General features: G+C 42.0%; 1 protein-coding gene across 1 annotated transcript in view; it reads left to right on the forward strand.

The window, feature by feature from the left end:
* The window catches only part of LOC123956095 (integrin beta-like protein 1), a 177,796-nt gene that overhangs the window by 86,809 nt on the left and 70,199 nt on the right, over nucleotides 1-20,788 (forward strand). The window contains exons 5-7 of the mRNA XM_046028330.1: nucleotides 5,704-5,826; nucleotides 9,402-9,542; nucleotides 11,775-11,915. Of these exons, the coding sequence (XP_045884286.1) occupies nucleotides 5,704-5,826; nucleotides 9,402-9,542; nucleotides 11,775-11,915 (405 nt within the window). The remainder of the gene's footprint in view (nucleotides 1-5,703; nucleotides 5,827-9,401; nucleotides 9,543-11,774; nucleotides 11,916-20,788) is intronic.

Consider the following 20,788-nt stretch of genomic DNA (forward strand, 5'->3'; position numbering starts at 1 on the left):
CAGCATTGAAAATTTTGAAGAAAATTCTCTCCAACCTTTTTAAAAAAAATCTATATAATGTTACTTGTTTTGGCTTTGTCTGATGTGTTCGCATGATTAGATTCATGTCATACATTCATAGCTGAATCACCAGATAGAGGATTCTGTGTTCTCAGGATCTGTCATCTGGAAGTCCATGATACCCATCTGCTCTCATTGGTGAGGTTAATTTTGATCACACGGTCAAGGTGTTGTCTGATGTCTCAGCCCTGTAATTACTGACTTTGTCCTTGTAACGAATGAACACTCTATTGGGAAACTCTTAGAAATTATAAGACATCACATCCTCGTCAAAATTACCCCCGATTTACCATCCACTGATGACTTCCACCTGACCCAGTGCTCACACTGGTGACCGAAAAATGATGATTTCTAAGCTCCAGTGTTTCTTCCCTATTTACTAGTTGGTACTCAACTTTGTACCACAAGTAAGAGTCTTCTCTTATCTACCCGTTATTGGATATGTCATTTGCTTCGTGATTTATTGTCAGTCCAGGATCGCAGCTCCTGTTACTTCAACGGTTTATTACTCATTACTGCACTTAATTACTCTGGTGCTCAGCTTGTCCCAGATGAGGCAGTTGGAGCCCCTTCAAGCTAGCATCTTAGCCCTTTTGACATGCCTCCACTGTTTTGGTTCATCTTGTACCTGATTCGCCACAGCTTTGGAATCAACCATGTCTCTAAAGAGTCTTGGGTCCTTTAGGTGAAGAAGGGTATTAGAATAAAAAGTGTTAAGTACTGAGGATGCTTTTTTCAACTGGGATGAATTAGCTTCTTGGCCCTTTCTATAGACAGGCTAGTAAACATGCACATGAACGTGTACATGCACATACGTACATACATAGATGTACACACACAAAAATTTTAGAAATCGTGAATTCATAGCAATACACATAACTGCAGTCCACCCCCCACAACATTATCTCCTGTCTTTCCCCTACCATATTTGCAGGTCCCATTTTTCACACTGAAAACTCTGGCTCCCAGCAGCATGGATATATTCACTTATTTGCTCAATCCTAGAGTACATCTAAAATTGTTTTTAGAATAGCTTCATGCGTACCACCGTACAAAACAAGTCTACCAAACAAGTTGGGATTTGTTTGCAATTGACCTCCTCCTCCACCCCCACCCCACCCCAGCCATGCTCAGGATTGGGATATTAAATTAATCTCTGTGTTCATAAATTACTTGGGTTTCTTTCTTTTTGTCTCCCTTTAGTGTAGTTATTATATGTGTTGGAAGTACAACTGAGCTTATTTACTTCAGACTGTTCTCAGTTTTAGACTTTTTTCCCCCTCCTTTCCATCCATATTGATTTTATTTGATTTTGCAATATGTAGAACATTAGCATGCTTCCAAAAGTCATAACTATATAAAAAAGCATACTTAGCAGATCATCATTCTCTTCTTAAACCTTCCCTCCTGCTTTCCTCATACCCAATAGGTAACCAACTTTATGGTATTCTGCTTTGTCTGTGTATATATTTATTTTAAATAAAGGCAGATAGATGGATGTATGTGTTGTCTTTTTTTATTTTTATTTTTTATTCCCTACACAAAAGGTAGCATGCCGTATATGCTCTTTTGCACTCTGCCTTTGCCACTCAGAATCTCCTGGAATTCACTCCATATCAGTACATAGAAATCTTGCTCATTCTTTTTTCAGAGACATAGGACTCAGCTCTATACAAGTGACCTAATTTATTCATTCAGTCTCCTATGGTTGGGCACTTTCCAGTGTTTTGAAATTACAGATATTAATGCAGAGAATGAACTGGTACAATGAACTGGTACAGATTCATATTTTGTTGGGGATGTATTTTCAGGACCAATTACTAGACATGAAATTGCTGCACCAAAAGGTAAATTCATACGCAGTGTTAACACTTAATCTTTCCTACTCTCTACTCATGGAAGTCTTTCAAGTTGACCTTAGCAATCTCATTCTCACATGGCTTCTTTTAATGTCTATTTCTACCAGCCTAGTTCTGGATGACCCCCTCCCCCTAAACTGCATTAGGCTCTGAGTTCTCTCTGCTAATTGTTCCCCCTTTATATCATGATGTGGTTTTCTGGAAGCAGCTTGGGGCAGAACGGGAAGAAGAGGAAGCTGGACTGGGACATAAGACTGCAGCGCAGGATGAGATGGAGCTGGGGACTAAGGGAGTTCCAGAAGTTGACTCTAGAAGGGTGCAGAAGACAAGACAGAGCCTGCAGAGAAAAGTGGGGCTCAGTGCCATTGTAAAGGAGTATGGGTGGTGTTCAAGACTAGTCTTCCTAGAGAGAGATCACCTTATTAGTCAGATTGAAAAGTCAGAGCGAAAATAATCTGGCATAGAGCAGAAGACCAGTCCTGGAGACTGAGCTCACTGGCAGCTAAGAAGGAGAAGCAGTATGCTGTAACATGAACACAGAGTCTGTCACTTTTGCCTGGGCTTCCATCTGCCATATCTTGGAGCTTCAGTTGTGAATTCTACTTGGTGGGTGAGACAGGAAGTCTCGGAGCTGTTGTAATCGTCCCACATTAGCCAGAAATTGTTCAGATGTGTGGATGGGAGTGAGCCTGCCTGTCAGGGTGTCAGTGATGAGTTGTTGAATTCAAAGGTAGAGGCCGTTCCTTCCTGTCTTTTCTGTCTTTTCTGAAATCAGCTCCGTATTCTGCCCTGCCGATGCTATACCTTATTTCCAAACCACGAGAGGCCCTGGTATTCCAGCAGAAAAATTCTAAAGTCCTTAGCCAGTGTTCTTGATCCTTTACTCTCTGCCTTCAACTGACCCTTTTCTCCAAACCCAAGCCAGACTCTGCACTGTTTTCATTCCACGTCCTTAGCCCTTAGCTGAGCCTCCTTGCTCAGCATCACAAGCCTTTTCTCCATCTCCACCTCTTGTGAGAATCTATCCGCACATCAAGTGCCAACTGAAGAACTTGCTGTGCCTTTCCTCCTATGCAGAGCCAGATGAAGGTTTATACTTTCTATATAGCATTTGTCACAAATATGTTGCAAGTGCCTTTATGTCATCGGGTCTCATATGTACACGTAAAGATTGTAGATCATCTGGGGCACGTGGGTGGCTCAGTGGGTTAAGCCTCTGTCTTCAGCTCAGGTCATGATCTCAGGGTCCTGGGATCGAGCCCCACATCGGGTTCTCTGCTCAGCGGGGAGCCTGCTTCCCCCACCCCTGCCTGCCTCTCTGCCTACTTATGATCTCTGTCAAATAAATAAATAAAAATATTTTTAAAAAATTATCTAAGCTCTTCCTCCCTGGTCTGTGATTTACTTCATTTTAATTTTATTCATCTTATCTCCTGTAGCGCCTGGTACTTTGCCAACAATATAATAGGCAGCAAGAAAATGTAGTGAATGGATATGTGGTTGGTTGAAAGACAGCATGAATAAATGTGAAAATGGAAAAGAAGGGTGATAATTAGAGAAAAAATGAGATGAGGCAGTACCATGAATTGTAGCATTCAATTTGAAATAAGCCTTTATAAATTAAAATAGTTTTCGGGAAAAAAAACACACAAGAAAAGGAAATTTAATAAATGTAAAATTCATGTGAGTTTTCTCAAGGTGGAAAAATAATTAGCTCAAACTCTGCAAAATCACCATTTCTATGTGACTGTGAGAGAAAAAACTCTTTATAGATAATAGCTAATTGGGAATGACCTGGGTAACAGAATCAGGCAGAGGGTATGTAGACGGGACGTTGCAGGATCCATCAATATACAGAAAGTCTAGAGGAAATGTTTGGGACCGTGACTCATATACTCAGTATCTTCATGGAAAAAGATGAAGAACCTAAAGTTTTCTGAAAACCTATGAGGTTACTGAACAAAGAGTGTTTTCAGAAAGATGGCCGGGTGATATATTTACCACCGGGCTCTCGTAGCAGCCCTGTGAGGTAGATACTATTTTCAGAGAAGCAATTTGAGAGTTAGAGTTGAACATAATGACCTCAAAAATGTACAGCTACTGGTTAGTAAAACCTGGATTTGTCCACAAATCCACCATAGCCCCAAATCCATTCCCTTTCTAGCCCATCACATAGAGAATTGCCAATAGCCAGTAGCTCAGTTTAAACATCAATATCATCTTCGGTTACTGCTAATCCTTCAACTCTCATGCACAGTCCCTGAATCATCTGTTCTCTCTCCTCTAACCACCCTTGCACGTCTTCACTTCTTTCTAACTCACTGCCGTCACCCTGGTCAGCCTCTATCTTCTTGCAGACAAATGTAATAAGCTATTCTCATATCCGCTGTGCATTTCACTTCATTCTGCAAATGACAACTAGCATAATCTAGTAAAAATTCATACGTGATCCCATGACTCCCTGGCTGAAAATTCTTCTATGGTTTTTCGTTATCCTTGGATTAAAGTTGGAGATCTTTAACATGAGCTGTAGGACTTCAGTAACTACACCTCTACATGCCTTCTGCAGTTCGTGCCACTTTCCACATCATTTTCAGTGGCCCAGCCATCTCGGACTTTTTCTTCTTATTTCCTCTTTTACCACAGAGCCTTTGCTGTTGTCTCTTGCGGGAAGTGGGCCTCCCCACCATCTCACTTCTTTTGCCTGTTATTTTTACTTTCCTCTCAGTACCTCATGTAGGAGCTACGTCCCCAGGGACTCTGTGTCTGCCTACCAGGTCTCAGTTAAATCCCCGGCTAAGCTCTTCAGCAACACTTTGCACTTCTCCATTTATTTTATCACTTTGGTTTTCTCATATAAAACTCTGAGAGGAGGATTATGGCTGACTTCATCTTGATCTCCCATTGTGTTTCCAAAGTCTAGGATGGTATCTGGTGAGTGGTAAAGTCTCAGTTCATATCTGTTGGTTGCTATGATGATCAATTAAAAATGGAAAAATAAGCATTAAAAAGGGAATTCCTGAAATGGACATTATACTTTTCAGTGTCATCTGAATGCTGTTTTAATGTCAATGAAATCGTTCGGGGTTCTAGTCAAATCCTCAAAGCTGGCAGAATCTGTGGGGTATGGTAGACCAGATGACTCCAGTGCTTCTCCATCACTATGAGCCACCCTCAGGTTTTGGTGAGGTCTCAGGACACTATACCTGAGAAAACCTGCTCTGGTCCCATTGTCATAAGGACGTGTGGATCAGTTTAACACTGTGGAGGTGAAATTATTAGGAGATTCTAAATTTTTCATTTATGCATTTGATAATGAATTCCACAAATATTTATTATATAAATAGTATGCTCAAATATTGTGCAAAGCATTGAATAAATACTGGCGAGGAAGATAAGCAAGACTACTTCCCTCACAAAGCTTAGAATTTTCTGCTTTAGTTCACTTCAGACTCAGGTGTAATCGCAAGATAGTCTTTCATGCGTTGATTGGATGGCTGGATGGCCATGTATAAAGTAGCTCTGCATTTGGGGAGGTCAAACTTCCATTCATGAGACTATCAGAGGTCAATCATGATAGCTATGTGCCGTAAAATATAATGGCTGGACTATAGTCATCAGGAAAGAATGTTGTAATCTATTGCATCCTCCCCACAGAATTTCCTAATTGGAATACTAAATTGATTTGAATTTTCTCTGGCTTTGAAAGAGATAGATCAAAAATCATCAATGATTGTGTACATGCATTTAACAAATACTTTTTTGCTGTGTTTTAATGGTTTAGGCACATGTCACTGTGGCAGGTGTAAGTGTGATAATCCAGATGGAAACGGCCTCGTTTATGGTAAATTTTGCGAGTGTGACGACAGAGAATGCATAGATGACGAAACAGAAGAAATGTGTGGAGGTTGGTACATTACCTGTGTAGAGATTAAGGAAAGGACTTGATTTTCACCCATTTTATTGTGCTTTTGTCACCCTATACATTTCTGCACTGTTTACTCATTTAATCTGAATTTATGTTTCTTTGGAAAACACCTTGTGTAAGGCATTAGGGTAGACTAGTACTTTTAAATGCAAAATCAGACTGGTCCCGGGGAGAGCCGGATCATTACGGCAACCAACCAGCTGTGGGTCTAGAGCGATCCTGCCCGTACCTCATCATCCCTGCTTCCCGAAGCCACTTTTATTTTGTCTCTTTCCTCCCCGTCTCTCAACTGCACGTGTTCATTTCCTTCTATTTCCCTTTCTAAATCATAAGCCTTTACATGGTTTCATGTTCTATTGGAGACTTTGGAGGCCGAAAGGGTTACTAGCCTGGAATCTGTCCCTCCCCAGCACATACCCCGATAACATTTTTCATGATCTTTTCTATGTTTCTAGGGTCTTTCTAACACCATTACTCAATCCAGTCTTCTGTTGAAGCAGTTACTGCATGTGCCACACTTCCTAGTACCAAGCACGGCAATAAGTTCTTCACATTCCCTGGGAAATGCACCTGGGGTCATTGCAGCAATCGCAGTGGGATTTAGACACTTGTCTGTATAGGACACCAAACACTGTGCCCTTGACCCCACTCATGGAGATTTGTATCCGTGCTCTGGAGTCTGGAGCTCCATGAGGAGAGTCCCTCCTCCTCACCTGGAGTGTCCTTCTCTTCTGCTTACCTCTCTGGGAGCCTGTCCCCAGAGGCCAGCCCAGGAGAGGAGAGGAGAGAGCAGCAAGAATCCCTGCAGTTTACTTTAATGTAAGCGTTTCAGCCTGGTGCTGCTGGCTTCCTTTCTCCATTAATAAATAACTGTTTCTTTCATTTATCTCTGACAAGATTCCAGTGCATGGGATCCTACATAGTCTGCCTGCAGAATGGGTGATTTCAGAGGGGAATTTTCCTTGGAAGGAACAGGAACAAATGGGGCAGGAGGAACCAGAGAGCCAAAGAGAAAGTGTCCCTAACTTGGGGCAAGCTGTCCTTCTGTTTACAGAAACAAATTATGGCTTCAATTCTTGCGGTCATCTAGGTTGACCTATTTTAGGCCTGCTTGGTTCCCTCTGGTTTCCTTGCTGTACAATCCACTGAAATAAAACGGACACAAACAGGTTTTTCAAGGCAGTGACCTAAGCTAGCTGCTGCTCAGATAATTCTGTTAATGGACTCCATCCAAAATAATTGGAAGAGTTAGGTAAATCCTAACCTATAAATATTATGTATGTATCCTCCTGATGTTTCATTCCCAGTTACGATGGACCAGAGAAGAGGCAGGGAACAAGCTTGGGACCACTGTGTCCTGATGCACACCACCAAAGCAAAGTCTGTTTGCATGTGTAAATATAAACATTTAACTTCAGCAACACAGTGAGCACGGTTGGGCTCCCAACCCTGCCACTAACCATTCCCATTTGTTTGAGGCTTAAGCAATTTCATGGTGCAAAGTCTCTGACCACAGACTCCAGCACTCCAGTAAATATCCTCTGGGGGTGACTTTGGCTGGGATTGTAGATCTTTCTGTGTGTCATTCACATGAAACCGATCTGTTGAGCGGTGACTCTACGGCCCATCAGTGGAACAATTTAGAAGGAGATTTTCTCGCTTCATCAGCTCACACAAAGCAAAGAGTGCTATTTATTGTGTGCCATGTGTACGGTCCCAAGCTTGTATTTTATCTTAATTATCCACATGTGGCTTGTCAACAATATTTTCCTTTGGCTTGTGAGGATATCTGCTTAATTTTTCGTATCTACATATAAATGTAGTTTTACGTGATTCTTCTTTCCTTATTCACCTACATCTCAGTGATTTATTTTTAGTAAAACCTTAATTCAATTCAATTTCATAAATATACAAAGAATTGGGGTGAGAAGAATATAGATTTGGGATTATTTGTTAATGTCGTGGTAATGCTTACTTACGTAGCACCTTGCATCAATTTCCTAAAATTACAGAAGAAGCAAACTGAAGTTTAAGAAGTTTATCAAGTCTTTAAAAAAAAATAACAAAAAACTGACTTCTAGAAAAGCTTTTGGTACATAGTCGTCTTGCTGTTTTCCAGTGTAAGTTCCTGAGGAGACAGCCCTGGGATGTGATATTTTGTGTGGGTACAGGAGAGATGTTTTTGAGTTCATAAATAAAATATATAGCTTTTATATTTTGTTACTGGTGAAATCATCGGATAGCCCTTACATTTGCCTTCGTGAGCAAATTAAAATGAAAATTTGTTGTAGACATGATCAGTGACTATTAGGTTAGTAAGAGGTTTTCCATGGAAATCCAAATTAAAGCTCATTTAGAGAGAAAATGTGGCATCGTGTGCTTAGGTCCCTGCCTCTTTCTTGTATTTCACTCTAGCTCTCTCTCTCTCTCTCTCTCCCCCTTTGTCTCTCGGATGTATGTCTGCTGTTCCTCATCTCGTGGATGAGAATAGCGTCAGAGACCAGAATCTTCTATTGCATTTTCCCCTTGTTGTGTGAGTTAAATGGCCCTACCGACTCTCCCACCACGAGGCTGAAATACCATATTTTTCTTGAGAAAGAAAAATAGCCTCCTGGTCCGTTTTCCCACAGGCCTTCTGAGATTATGGCTGCAGGGGGAGCGAGAGGGAAGAACAAAGCCTTTAGCGGCAGACCCTGGTAATACACAAGTTTCGAGGACACGGAAAGAAGAGACTCAGCAGAATCCAGCCTGACCCTCATGGTCACCACCTTTACCGGGACAAACACACGTTCGTGGCTGGGTGGCTGGGTGGCAGAAGCTAGGTACGAATGAGCAGGGTAAGGTTTAATAAGAGGCAGGTCCCAGAGGTGGTGGCTTCGGAACACAAAATGGTGGGGCATCTTTCATCATTTTGCCCGCTTGATAAATAGGAGGGGGATGTGATTGGAAGGCCAAGGGTCCATGGTATTTTATTGGCCTAAAAGAAGACGAAACACTGGTTTAATGGAAAACCTCTTTTCCTCATGGTGGAACACAGCAGCTTGTGGGACACATTTGAATGCAAAGATGAACCATTTCTCCTGGTTTAGGAAACGGTTCAGTCATTAATACTGTGCATCCGAGTAACTACGTACCCGTGGTTTCTCAGTGGTTGGTTTCAAATGAAATGCTTGGATGACCAATTCCAGAAATGCCCTCGGAATGAAGGCTTACATACCTTTGACTTTGAGGCTGTACCTTTGAGATCGGAAGGTAGTAGACAGGTTTCATAGCCTTTCATGTCATTTCTTTAAATTTCTCTCATTTTTAATCAGCTACCTGGCTAGGACAAGTTAGAGGACACTTTGGCTCACTTTGTGGGTATAATTATGTAGGTTTATGCCCAAGAATGGTGTTTTGGGGGCAAATATTTAAGTTGATTATTTTAAGGGAGGATGGTCCGGCAGGTATATTTTATTTCAAAGGCGTAACTGATCATGCAGAGGTAGGAAGTTAATCTTGCTTTTGAAAGTTGCTTTTTTCCCCTCACTCTCTCAAATTCATTTTGGGTAAAGGCCATGGAAAGTGTTACTGTGGAAACTGTTACTGCGGGGCTGGTTGGCATGGAGATAAATGTGAACTCCAGTGTGATATCAGCCCCTGGGAGAGCAAGCGAAGATGCACATCTCCAGATGGCAAGATCTGCAGCAACAGAGGTGTGTCATTCATTCATTCACGTTCCTAACGGCCGCAGGGGTGGGGGCGGGCAGAGCTCTGAATTGTTCATACTCCTCTTCTCCGGATTTCCTTTGGTATGGGAGGAAGTTGTCTTTTATGGTGTTTGACTTTGATGTAAATCCACATTTATTATACCGAAGAGCTTCTCTCTCTCATTTTTTTATGGAGTAAAAGAGCAGAAGGATAAGAAACTTGCTACAGTTCTTCAAGCTTCACTGAACCCGTAGTTAACATAGGGAATTTCTTCCTAGTTACTAGTTACTAGTTAACATAGTAATTTCTTTGGCGGCCACCCAGAAATAGCACAGGACAGCTAAAAGGCAGTTCTGGTAGACACTTTGTTAAACGTCTCTTGACTAATAGAACCATCTACAGCACGAACATCTGATTATCTAGAGAGCATTCAAGAAACTCTCTTGTCTTGATAGCGAGTAAATCGAAGGCTTGGTTGTCATTCAGAATTGAGTAGCAGTCGCTTCACTTTTATCTGCAGGAATAAAACGGCATTGAAGAGATACAAAAAGTACGTGTCAGGCAGCCGTAGAAAATTGAGGCTGACCTCTGACATGAACTTTAAGAACATATTAGGATTGCTACCGTGTAATTTAACCTGTTAACTATTGATATCAAATCAAATCAGTTTTCAACGCTTTTTAAAACCCTTGAAAATAGTCGTCATTTTTTCCCCTTATTAGCTGTACTGGTCAGTAGAAGAAGGCCATGCGGGACTGCTCCTTGCTGACCTGATGACATAAATAATGACCATTTTTCCGTCTAAAAAGCATAGAAATCTAGAAAGTTGGAAAACTCAATTTTTTCATTTCTATAAATGAGTGATGCTTCTTGAAAGATCATGCTTCCACGGAAGACCAGTTCTATGTTTTGAAGACTTGGCATAAAACATTGATACGGAAAAAAAAACAAAAACAAAAACAAAAACATTGACACGGAAGAGTGAAATGGGCCACATTTCTGTACGCAGGGATAGGAAAGCAAAAGGCCTGAACTTAGAACAAAAATCAGAAAGAAAAGTCCTCTTTTTATTTTATGCAGAATCGGTCTGACTCTAGAGCATACGCATTCATGTTATATTTTCCTTTACTCTATAAGGACGTGTTGCTGCCCGAGTCCTTTTCATTAAAACAGTAGGGTCAGTGGTCCCCATCGTGATTTTAGCATCTGCAGCTTATGCGCTGTTGCTGGGGGAAGCAAGCAGCTTGGTGGTGTAAGGAGCCAGGAGAAAAGTGGAAATGGTTGGGCGGTGCAGCAGGCGGGCTCTGAGAGAGAGGTCCTTCAGAAACACACACGACTCGCCCCCTCTCTTCAGTCTCACCTCCGGCCTCCCCTGTCCCCTGAGCTGTCTGGTTTGGAGATCCACCAAGGGCAGAAAGGAGAACAGCATGCCTGGACGAGGCTGGCTCGCAGTGAGACTCAGGGGTTCCTGAGAGTGAGTCGGGGAATCACTGCCATGCGTCCTTTCTTTCTCCGGAAGGTACCAGCCTTGTCTCCCCTAACACTCTCCCTGATTGTTGCTTCCGGGCCAGGAAAGAGACACCAGTCTCTGTACAAACTTACCTCATCTTCCTTGTTAGCCCATCTCCAAGGCCAAAAAACCTCAGTGGCAGACACAGCTCATCGGGGATAGAATGCAAGTCCTGCCTTGTCCCAAATGGCTTATTCCATTTCACACTGGACCCACTTTGGCACACACCTGTCCTCACCCCTGGCTCCTGCATCAATTACACTGTTTGGAAAGCCACATGTATTCGTTTTTTAAAATAAAGACATGTATATTTTAAAATACATCTTAAACATTCAGATAGAACCACTTTTTACCTTTTGGTGCATGACCGACCCTATAGTCTCTCGTTAGCTTTCTTCTTGTCAAACAGATGGTAAGTTTCTTGAGGGCAAGGATTCTAACTCATGTTCATTGTTCTGATTTTATTTTAGAGAGAAACCAGTACCGTGCTAACGACACATCCCACAACTCCACACAATTATAGACACAGATACTAACTTTGTTTATTAAAGAATCTCTCCTGTCTGCTTTAGATAGTGTTTTTCCTTGGTAGAACTTTATTTTTCCTCCAATATATGTATTTTCCAAATACGCAGTAAGCAAAAGGTTTCAAAAAACGATTATATCAGATGCTTTCTTTCGTGATTTTTCTTCACTAAAATCATATACATTTTTTCCCCCCATCTAGGGACTTGTGTGTGTGGCGAGTGTTCTTGCCACGATGTTGACCCAACCGGAGACTGGGGAGATATTCATGGGGACACCTGTGAGTGTGACGAGAGGGACTGTAGGGCTGTCTATGACAGATACTCCGATGACTTCTGTTCAGGTATGTTGCTCTTCTCATTCCTGTTTTTAAGTTAAAAAAAAAAGTGTATATATATATATATATATATAATACTCATTTCCTATTTTCAAGCTTCATACTGATTCTCACAGAAACTGTAAAATATCTGTGTCTGTGGGGTCCCTGGTTGGCTCAGTGGGTTAAGCATCCATCTCTTGGTTTCAGCTCAGATTCTGGTCTTAGGGTCATGAGATCGAGCCCCACCTCGGGTTCTGAACTGGGTATGGAGCCTGCTTGGGAATCTCTTTCTTCCTCTCCCTCTGCCCCTCTTCTCATGCTCACACATACTCTCTCTCTCACAATGAATGAATGAATGAATGGACCGAATCTGTGCATTGGAAAGAGGGCTCCTGTGAGTGCCTTGGAAAACCTTTGGAGAGTTTACACATCGGCAAAGACCAGAGACTAGTCTAACTCCTCACTAGGGAGAATGAACCCCCTCCTCCAGATATCTGTTGCTGGGCTCTGAGCGCACAAAACCAGCAGACCGAGGACAGATGACAGTACCCAGGGTGGGGACCTTGAGAACGCTCATGTATTACACAACTTGGCGTAACACAGTTCTCGTGGGTATTTTCGTGCCCTAATTCCTTGGCATAGTTTATAACCCAAGATTATTCTGTAGATTAGTGTAGGATTAAATACCAAAAAGTGGATTCAAAAATTTTATTCCATAAACATTTACGAGTAGATACTGTTCGCCAGGGTCTGGATGGCTTTGGGGCTGTGGGTTCCAGCAGCGAAGGAGAGAAACAGGATGGATCTTCGGCTTGAGGGAACTTGCAGTTTTAAGTGCGAAGGAAAAACACACCCTGCCAGGGCTTCTCGGGGCTCAGAGGGAAAAAGAAGGCATTCCAATTTCTCTAAAAAAGCATCGTTGAGCAAAAGCTAGAATTACGGCTTTTTAGCCCCATTATATTTGACCAACCCAGGAGACAGAGAGCTACGCATATCCATCTTTTTAAGCTGGACTGCTTGATGGGTATGTAAGTAGATAGGAAACTCCACCGTCCCCTGAAAGTTAGCCGGCAAAGGGAGATGAAAGAGCCGCCCTATTTAATCAGGATTATGCAGCGGCAGAAGCTTCTCTGGTCCCACTGAGGGGAGAGACTGCTGCTCAAACCTCCCACTGGAGAAGAGCTTCCCTCTCCTGATTATCCTGCAGGCTCAGGAGAACTTCCTAAACATTTTGTGAGCACCCTGCTCTTGAAGGGATGCCCTTTCCAGACTTTTCTGTTGTTCATTATGTAGGAGGGGTCTTCATTATCGCCATTATCGCCACAATGGAAATGAGACCACTGCCAACTCTTGGGTGACTCTCTGTGCCAGAGACTGTCTAAGCACTTTCCAGATTGTGGCATTTGTGTTTTGGTCAAGGTCTAAGTGGAAGGGAATCTATTTCTTCTCAATCTACACACGAGATTAGTGAGGCTCAGGGAAGTTCCATAACCCATGAAGGCCTCAGAGCAAAGAGACAGAATCACCATGTTAACGAGGTCTATGAATCCAAAGAAGTGGAAGGTTCTTTCTTTACTGAAAAAATGTTTGTTTAGACTTCACTTTACTAGGACAAACATCACTAGCCAACTATGCTAGAGGCACTATGTAAGGTATTAGGGTCTAAAAATACAAGAATTCATGGGTTCTACCCTCAAAAAACTTACCGGATAGCAAAAAGGACAAAACAAACAACAACAAAATAAACCCTCCAAAACCAAAACAAAACAACAATGACAAAACTGCCACCTAAACATGAAATTTTAATATGGTGTGGAATGGGAGATTCGCAGAGTCGTGGATTTGTTGCTTATCTGGCCATCCATTGATCTGGGGACGTAGCAGCGAACACCACAGATCATATCCCTCCTCTCACGGAGTTTGCATCCCATCAGGACCGGTGAGGTAACGAACAAAAAATGGAGTAAGTAAACAGAGTAGAGAATGTTGGGCGTGGGCTCCTTTGGCATTTTCCTCAGGGGGATGAGGCTCTTCACAGAGGTGGTGACTTAGGTTCCTGCATTGCTGATTTTTTGGGATCACCATACACGGGCCTACCCCCACCCTTCCTGAAAGGTAGGCTCCCAGGTAAAAAGAGATGAGAGGCACGCCCTAGGCAAAGAGAGTAGAAGTGTGTGATCTGTGCTGGGGACTAGAAGTCAGTTTAGTTATCACCAGAATGCACCAGAGACAAAAGGTAAAGCAGGCGAGAAACAGAACTAGAGGTCTTTTTACCCTGCTGCAGGACCAGACTCTATTCCAGAGGCAGTGGGAGCCAGTGACGGTTTTAGGCAGCAACATGCTACACTCACAGGTTTCCAGTCTGGTTGTCTGGGGCCATTTACTGAAATGGGGAATACAGAAGGAAATTGCAAATTTATTTCTAGATATTGAGCCTAAAGGACCAAGGGCAATCTAAAGCTGGTTTTTGTTGTTGTTGTTTGTTTTTGTTTTTCAGCCCATTGAATATGTGAGTCTGAAGGGTCAGGGCTAAACGTGAGAAGTTAGAGCCCTAGAGTGGGTCATTAAAAGTATATTAAGGTTCAGGAAATGTCATTTAAAAATGTTATTTTAAGATTGTGGGTGAGATAAAACATGACTTCATACAATTTTACAAGAGGGAATGAAGGAGATAATCAGGCTATATAAAAAATGATAAGTTTGTGACTTTCTGATAAGATGTTACTGGTTTTGGTTTTTGTTATTGTTTTGTTTTTTGTTGTTTGTTTGTTTTACATAAGGTGTGTTTTTCCTTGATAAACCCATGATCTTGATTTGGGAGTGGGGTTGAAAAATTCAGGATAACTACATCATAGTGACCACCCAGGGTCACACGTGCTGTTCTGTCTCATGGTGAGGGAGAGGGGTCGTGGGGTGAAGACGGGCAGTGACCCTTCAGTCATGATTCCTAATGCATGTCATCCGGGCTCAGAGTTAACACTCCAGCTTGGGCAGGTGAAGGTTCTCAGGAGGCCTCCTTGGAATCTGAAATTCTCCACTTCAACTCTTCCTTCCCTTCTTCTCTCCTAGTTTCCTCTTTCTCACATTTTCCATTCCTTCCTATCCTAGGAGATTTCAGGGAAAGTGGTTGTGGCTGTGGTAGGTCAGGTTTACCGTGGGAGGAGGTTAGGGAAGAATGCTTAACCCTTTACTTGTGGTCTCGGTGCTGGCGGGGGCAAACCGTTGTGGTGGCAAGAAGGGATGAGGCAAGAGGCTGTGGTTTGGACAAGACATCAGTCTGGAAGTGTGATCTTAGCATTTCTGTGTTGAGGTGAACTGAGTGCGGCCAGTGCTCCCTAGCCTGCCTCCCACACTTAAAAGGAGGATTTTAGGGAAGAAGAAACTCACTTTAACAGAGACCCCACTCTTTTAGCCCATTCCACGCCCCTTGCTCCCTTTTATGTTCACCCTCACTCGGAGGGGGAGACATTATTACCTGCATTTTAACGGGAGAGGAAACACAGGTTGAGAAAAATTAAGTCACTTGATTAAGTTCATGCAGCCATTAAGCGTCATCTAGAAACACACACAGAGCCCAAGGACTCATGTGATTTAATCTTCAAGTGATGCGAACAAACTTTTGTGTAAAACAAACAATTTTACTTTATTTTGGTAAGGAAGAACTGTCCTCTGGACGCTCCCAATTCTTATAAAACAAAGCCTCTCTGAATGTCGTTATGATCTGAGGCAGGCTCCTGTCTCTGGGATTTCTTCATTCTCAGCAAATCTGTCGAATTCTAGATGTTCTTTTCAGTGAGCTGTTAGTCTTCACAATTTTCCCTCATTGGCCCTTGGAGTTGTACCCCAGGAAGCGTGCCATGCAGCTGACTGTCGAGGCTGTTAGTGCCTCTGTGGTAGGAGACAGGAGTAACCCAACGATGTCAATGTTCTCCAGTGATTTACCCAAGGCTGGGATGTAAGAACGCTCAGGTGAAATGCAGCTTTATTTTTTGCTCCCTTTCTTGCCATCCTGAGGTGTTTGTCTTATTTGAGTCCCAGGGAAATCTCCTGGTGGGTTGGTTGACGTTGCGCTTTTAACTGATGTTCTCCTTGTTTTCATTCATTCCCGCCGAGGCCATTCATCTATTCAGGAATGCGCTAAAATGTAAATATTTTGTGCCTATTACATCGTGGATACAGCAGGCACAACTATTTTAAAACCTGCTCCCTGGTCCCAAATAAATCAGTTTTATTTATTTCTTCTTTCATTCCTATTTGTTGTTCATCATGCACATTGTGTGTGTGTGTGTGTGCACACCAGTTCATCTATACACAGATATAATTCATGTGCATACCTAGATTCACGTACATACGCAACACCTCAGAGACATTACTATTAACAGAATTTGAGTGTAGCTACAATGACCAGGGCTTGACCAGCCATCCCGAAGTGTACCAGCGGCTCTGTTTGTTACTGCTGTTCTGTGAGCTGCTCCACTCCGTTGACTTCCTGGTCCCAAAATAACTTTTATTCCCGATGGCTGTTGACGCTCTGGTCTATTCCCCCAAATCCCGTAACTGCTGAAATATGCCGCGGTGTGACCTTAAACTCAGTTTTTCAACTGGGCCTGCCTATCACAATGATGAAAATAGGTTAGTCCTGGCTTACTGTTCCATTCATTTGGAAATGGAATCATTCGGTAGGTCCACATTGTGTGGGTGAACTTATCATGGTGGATTCCCAAAGCATCGTGGAAAGAAACTGAAGGACATAATTGAGTACATTCAGGTTGCATTGTTGTGAAAGAAAAATCAGTAAATAAACCAAATGGATTGGTTTTGTTAAATAACAAGTACTAGTTAGATCTAATTTATGCCCCCAAACTTTTCCTATTAATGGTCATCATCTTACTTTGTAAGAAGCTGATCATAAAAGTCAGATCCCAGTTCACAAGAAGTTTTGATCGTTTCATAATAAAAGTATCTTCTACAGCAGAAGCACATTTATCTGGAATGGATGCAACTACGTTCGTCCCGGATTGATATTTCTGAGATGACTTTGCTCCAAAGAGCACAATGATTACAGAGAAAAAATAAGTTTTGATATCATCACCATCTCCTGTAATGGCCTGAGAGCTTTTAAAACTCCTACATGCCCAGCACGGCCACGGCTATGCTGCCAGCTGCCTGCCCGTGTGGTACTGATTGGGCTGCGATCCCGTCACCTGGGCACCGTGTTGTTCTTCCATTGCTCTGTGTGTGTGTGTGTGTGTGTGTGTGTGTGTGTGTGTGTGTGTGTGTGTGTTTAATGCAGGTCATAGGTCTTCTGAAAGCTATTCTCTAATGTACATTCTTCACATATTTGCTATCAGCGATTACCAGATTCTGTATGTGTTGATCCTCTGCCTACAGAGTTTAAAGGAATATTTGTTAGAAGCAATGAAATTAACACCTGGAGGCCATATCTATCTATCTGTCTGTCTATCTATCTATCTACCTATCTGTCTGTTTCTCTATGTATCTTACTTGGCAAACTAGCGTGGAAGTATGAAATTACAGTGTGGTAAAATTCACTTCTTCTAATTCTGTCATTTTAAAGATAAAATGAGATGAGGACCAGAAAGATAGACTAATGATGTATTTAGACTGAAGATACAGAACTCCTAATTTCTTCTTTTATGCATCTTTCACTGTTTGGAAAAGACTTAGTGTAGTATATTATGGCAGTCGAAAGGACTTTCATGCTAAACAGATCTTATCATTTCTAAACTCTTTTTTATATATCAGCATCAATCATTTTCATCTTCTTCATTTTATTCCTATAAAATGATCCTCTTTTCCCCTCTTTGGCATAACTTTTATACTGAAATTGAGAAACTAGTAATTCCAGGAGAGAAATTGCCATTTCATTTTATGATTTCCTGTCTTTTCCAAAAGGCTTAATACCAGCTTCAGAATCTGATATCAATACGGTGCATTTTTAAGTGATTTCCCAACTCCACTGATGAAATATCATAAAGGATTTTATAGAAAAGGTACAGTGTCCTTTAAAGTGAGATCCGTAATGTTCTGAATATACTTGAACCGCACACAAAGTAGAGCTATTGAAAGAGGGAGGGTGTAATCTTCATTACCAAGAAAGTAAAAGTTATGTTTATGTCTTACCCTAATCTCTAATCAATATTTAGATCAGTAGGACTGCTGTCAATACTACTGTTTTTCTTCCTGTTAGACTAGAATTATTTAAACACTCTTTATTACTTTTTTTTTAAGATTTTATTTATTTATTTGACAGAGAGAGAGCATAAGTGGGCGGAGAGGCAGGCAGAGAGAGGGGGAAGCAGGCTCCCTGCTGAGCAAAGAGGGCTTGATCCCAGGACCCTAAGATCATGATGTGAAGTGAAGACAGAGGCTTAACCCACTGAGCCACCCAGGCGTCCTGAAACTTTCTTTATTACTTTCACGTTTGCTTCTCTGTGATCCTTACTGGGACATTTGATTTAGGTATTTCTACTTTCCCCAAACAATGAAACCCTTAAGAAACATTCTATATCCCTGCTCTCATTTCAAGTGGTTGCCATGCATTCGCTGACTGTCAGGAATTTCATTCACTATAGATGATTGACTTCGGTCATTCATAATTTAATAACCCTTCTTTCTTCAGCCCAAACTTGTTCAACTGATGTTGACTTCGGATGGCAGAGTGTAGAGGAGACTCCTAAGTAGGTGATTTGAGGAGGACCCGTGGTGGTCATCCTGAACTTAATAATATTCTCCTGCTGTGACACTTCCCTATTTAGAGGCAAAAGCTTTCATTCTGCAGCCCGTCACAGCAGTGACACGGTCTCATCAATTTATTCCTGTGCCTAAGCACTGGACTACAGTGGGATTATCGAGGGGACTTCAGTGGGTGAAGGCTGAGGCTGAGGCGGAAGGTGCAGGAGGCTGGGGCTCATCACATATGCGACAAAAGCGAGGGACACATTGTATGTGTTCTGCCCGGCTGTGCTTGGAGCTGGCGATGCCTGGAGGTGATGAGCAGCTTATGGGTCTCATCCTTGAGAGCGTTCTTGATGCTGCACTAAATGTACAGAAAATAGAGATGTAGGAGAGCCTAGGCTGCCTTTCCCCCAGTGACTATCAGAGCACAGAAATAGGGAAGGGTTAGAAAAGGCATAACTTTAGAAAGGGTTAGAAAAAAGGCACAACTTTAGGGAGGAAAGCGTAGAGATTAAAAACCGAGTGAGGAAAACAGTATCATAGAAAACAGAGAGTGAATTTGGAGTATAATGGTGAGAGTTTCAGAGATTTTTCCTTTAGGTCTAGAGTAGCTACATTCCCGCACACCCCAAAATGTGTCCGTGTATCCTCTGACTTCTTTTGTTATCAATGGGACAGGATCTTAACTCTAAAAGTCTCTTCTTTATCACTTCTGGCAGTCTTCATGAATTCATTTCATTTCACCAGAATGAACCTGAGATAGAAACTAATGGCTGCTCTGAAGCCTGTTTTCCATCCACAGAAGTGGAGAACATTCTCCCCTCGGTCACTGTTCTCTCCCTGTGCACAGGCTCCTGCTTCATTCCGTGCCTGGGGACCAGGACCGCACACTGGGTGTGTGGTGGTGGTGTCCTGGGTAGTCAGGGACTGCTTGACATCCTTGCGTACTGGATATTTTCTTCTGACGTTCACAGCTATTTCCAACTTTTAGAAATAAAGCTTTCTTCCTCCCTTTCAATATAACTGTTTTTCACTGTTCTTGTTATCAACTAGACTCTCACCAATGAGAGCATGTTCTGTACTTTGTCCAGTATCCTTGTAGATCTAATTGACCTAGGAATGAGATCTCGTCTCCAAGAACTCCAGAGCCATTGGCTCCTATAAACAGCCGAATTGTACTTGAAAACTGTACTTGCAACTGTACTGAAGAGCAGTTTCCATATTGTATGATTTTATATTAATATCAGATGCCAAAGACGAAATAGCAGAGATTTTCATCCATTAGCATCACACTCGGTTTACTTCAAGAAAATATAATTCCACTTCCTTTAAAGTTTTTCATGCATTTTCTGGGGCACCTGGTTGGCTCAGTCGGTTGAGCATCCGCCTCTTGACCTCAGCTCAGGTCTTGATCTCAGAATCATGAGTTTGGGTCCTGCATTGGGATCCACGTTTGGCATGGAGACTACTTAAAATTTAAAAAGTCATGCATTTTTGCATGTGGAAATCCACAGTGTTCTGCATCTGTGAAAATGAGTATCTGAATGTTGGTTAGGAATTAAGAAAAGCTCAGCTTTCTTGCTTTTCTTTCTATTCCTACTTGTTTACATATGTGAACTTGAATAAAAATAACGGTAGCTCACTTTTATGTAGCATTTTAAGATATATTATGTACTTTCTGATAAATATGGACAGACAATGTATTATTATCTTATTCAAAAATGAAGAAACTAAGTCTCAGAGATGTTGACATTTGACCAGCTATGCTCTGTACGCAGCAGGACCAGGATTTGGACCGACTGATCTGATTGATAACATAGGCCATTTTTTGTTAAACCATATCACTACTCATCACAATTTGTTACAGGCTCTGTGGCCATGTGTAAAGAAGTTTAACATCTTTCCTCTTTTGGGTACACTACACTGCTCCTCAGGGAATATGAACGCCACAGAGGTTACTGGTTTTAGGCTAAGAGTCTCCAGGTTAAGCATGGTAGTGTGTAGAAAAAAGGTAATGAAAGTGTGGGGGACTCCACAAGATAAGACATGTCTCAACAGCAAATTGTTTTCAGTTTCCTATGGCTCTTCTCCACATGAATTAATTACCAAATCCATCAAATACTCCAGTGAGGCCCCAGCAAACCAATGCAATCACATGCACCTGGATTTTGATGGATTCACGTGGATAGTCCTGCAGA

The sequence above is a fragment of the Meles meles genome, chromosome 14 (genome assembly GCF_922984935.1).
Source record: "Meles meles chromosome 14, mMelMel3.1 paternal haplotype, whole genome shotgun sequence".
Taxonomy (NCBI): Eukaryota; Metazoa; Chordata; class Mammalia; order Carnivora; family Mustelidae; genus Meles; species Meles meles.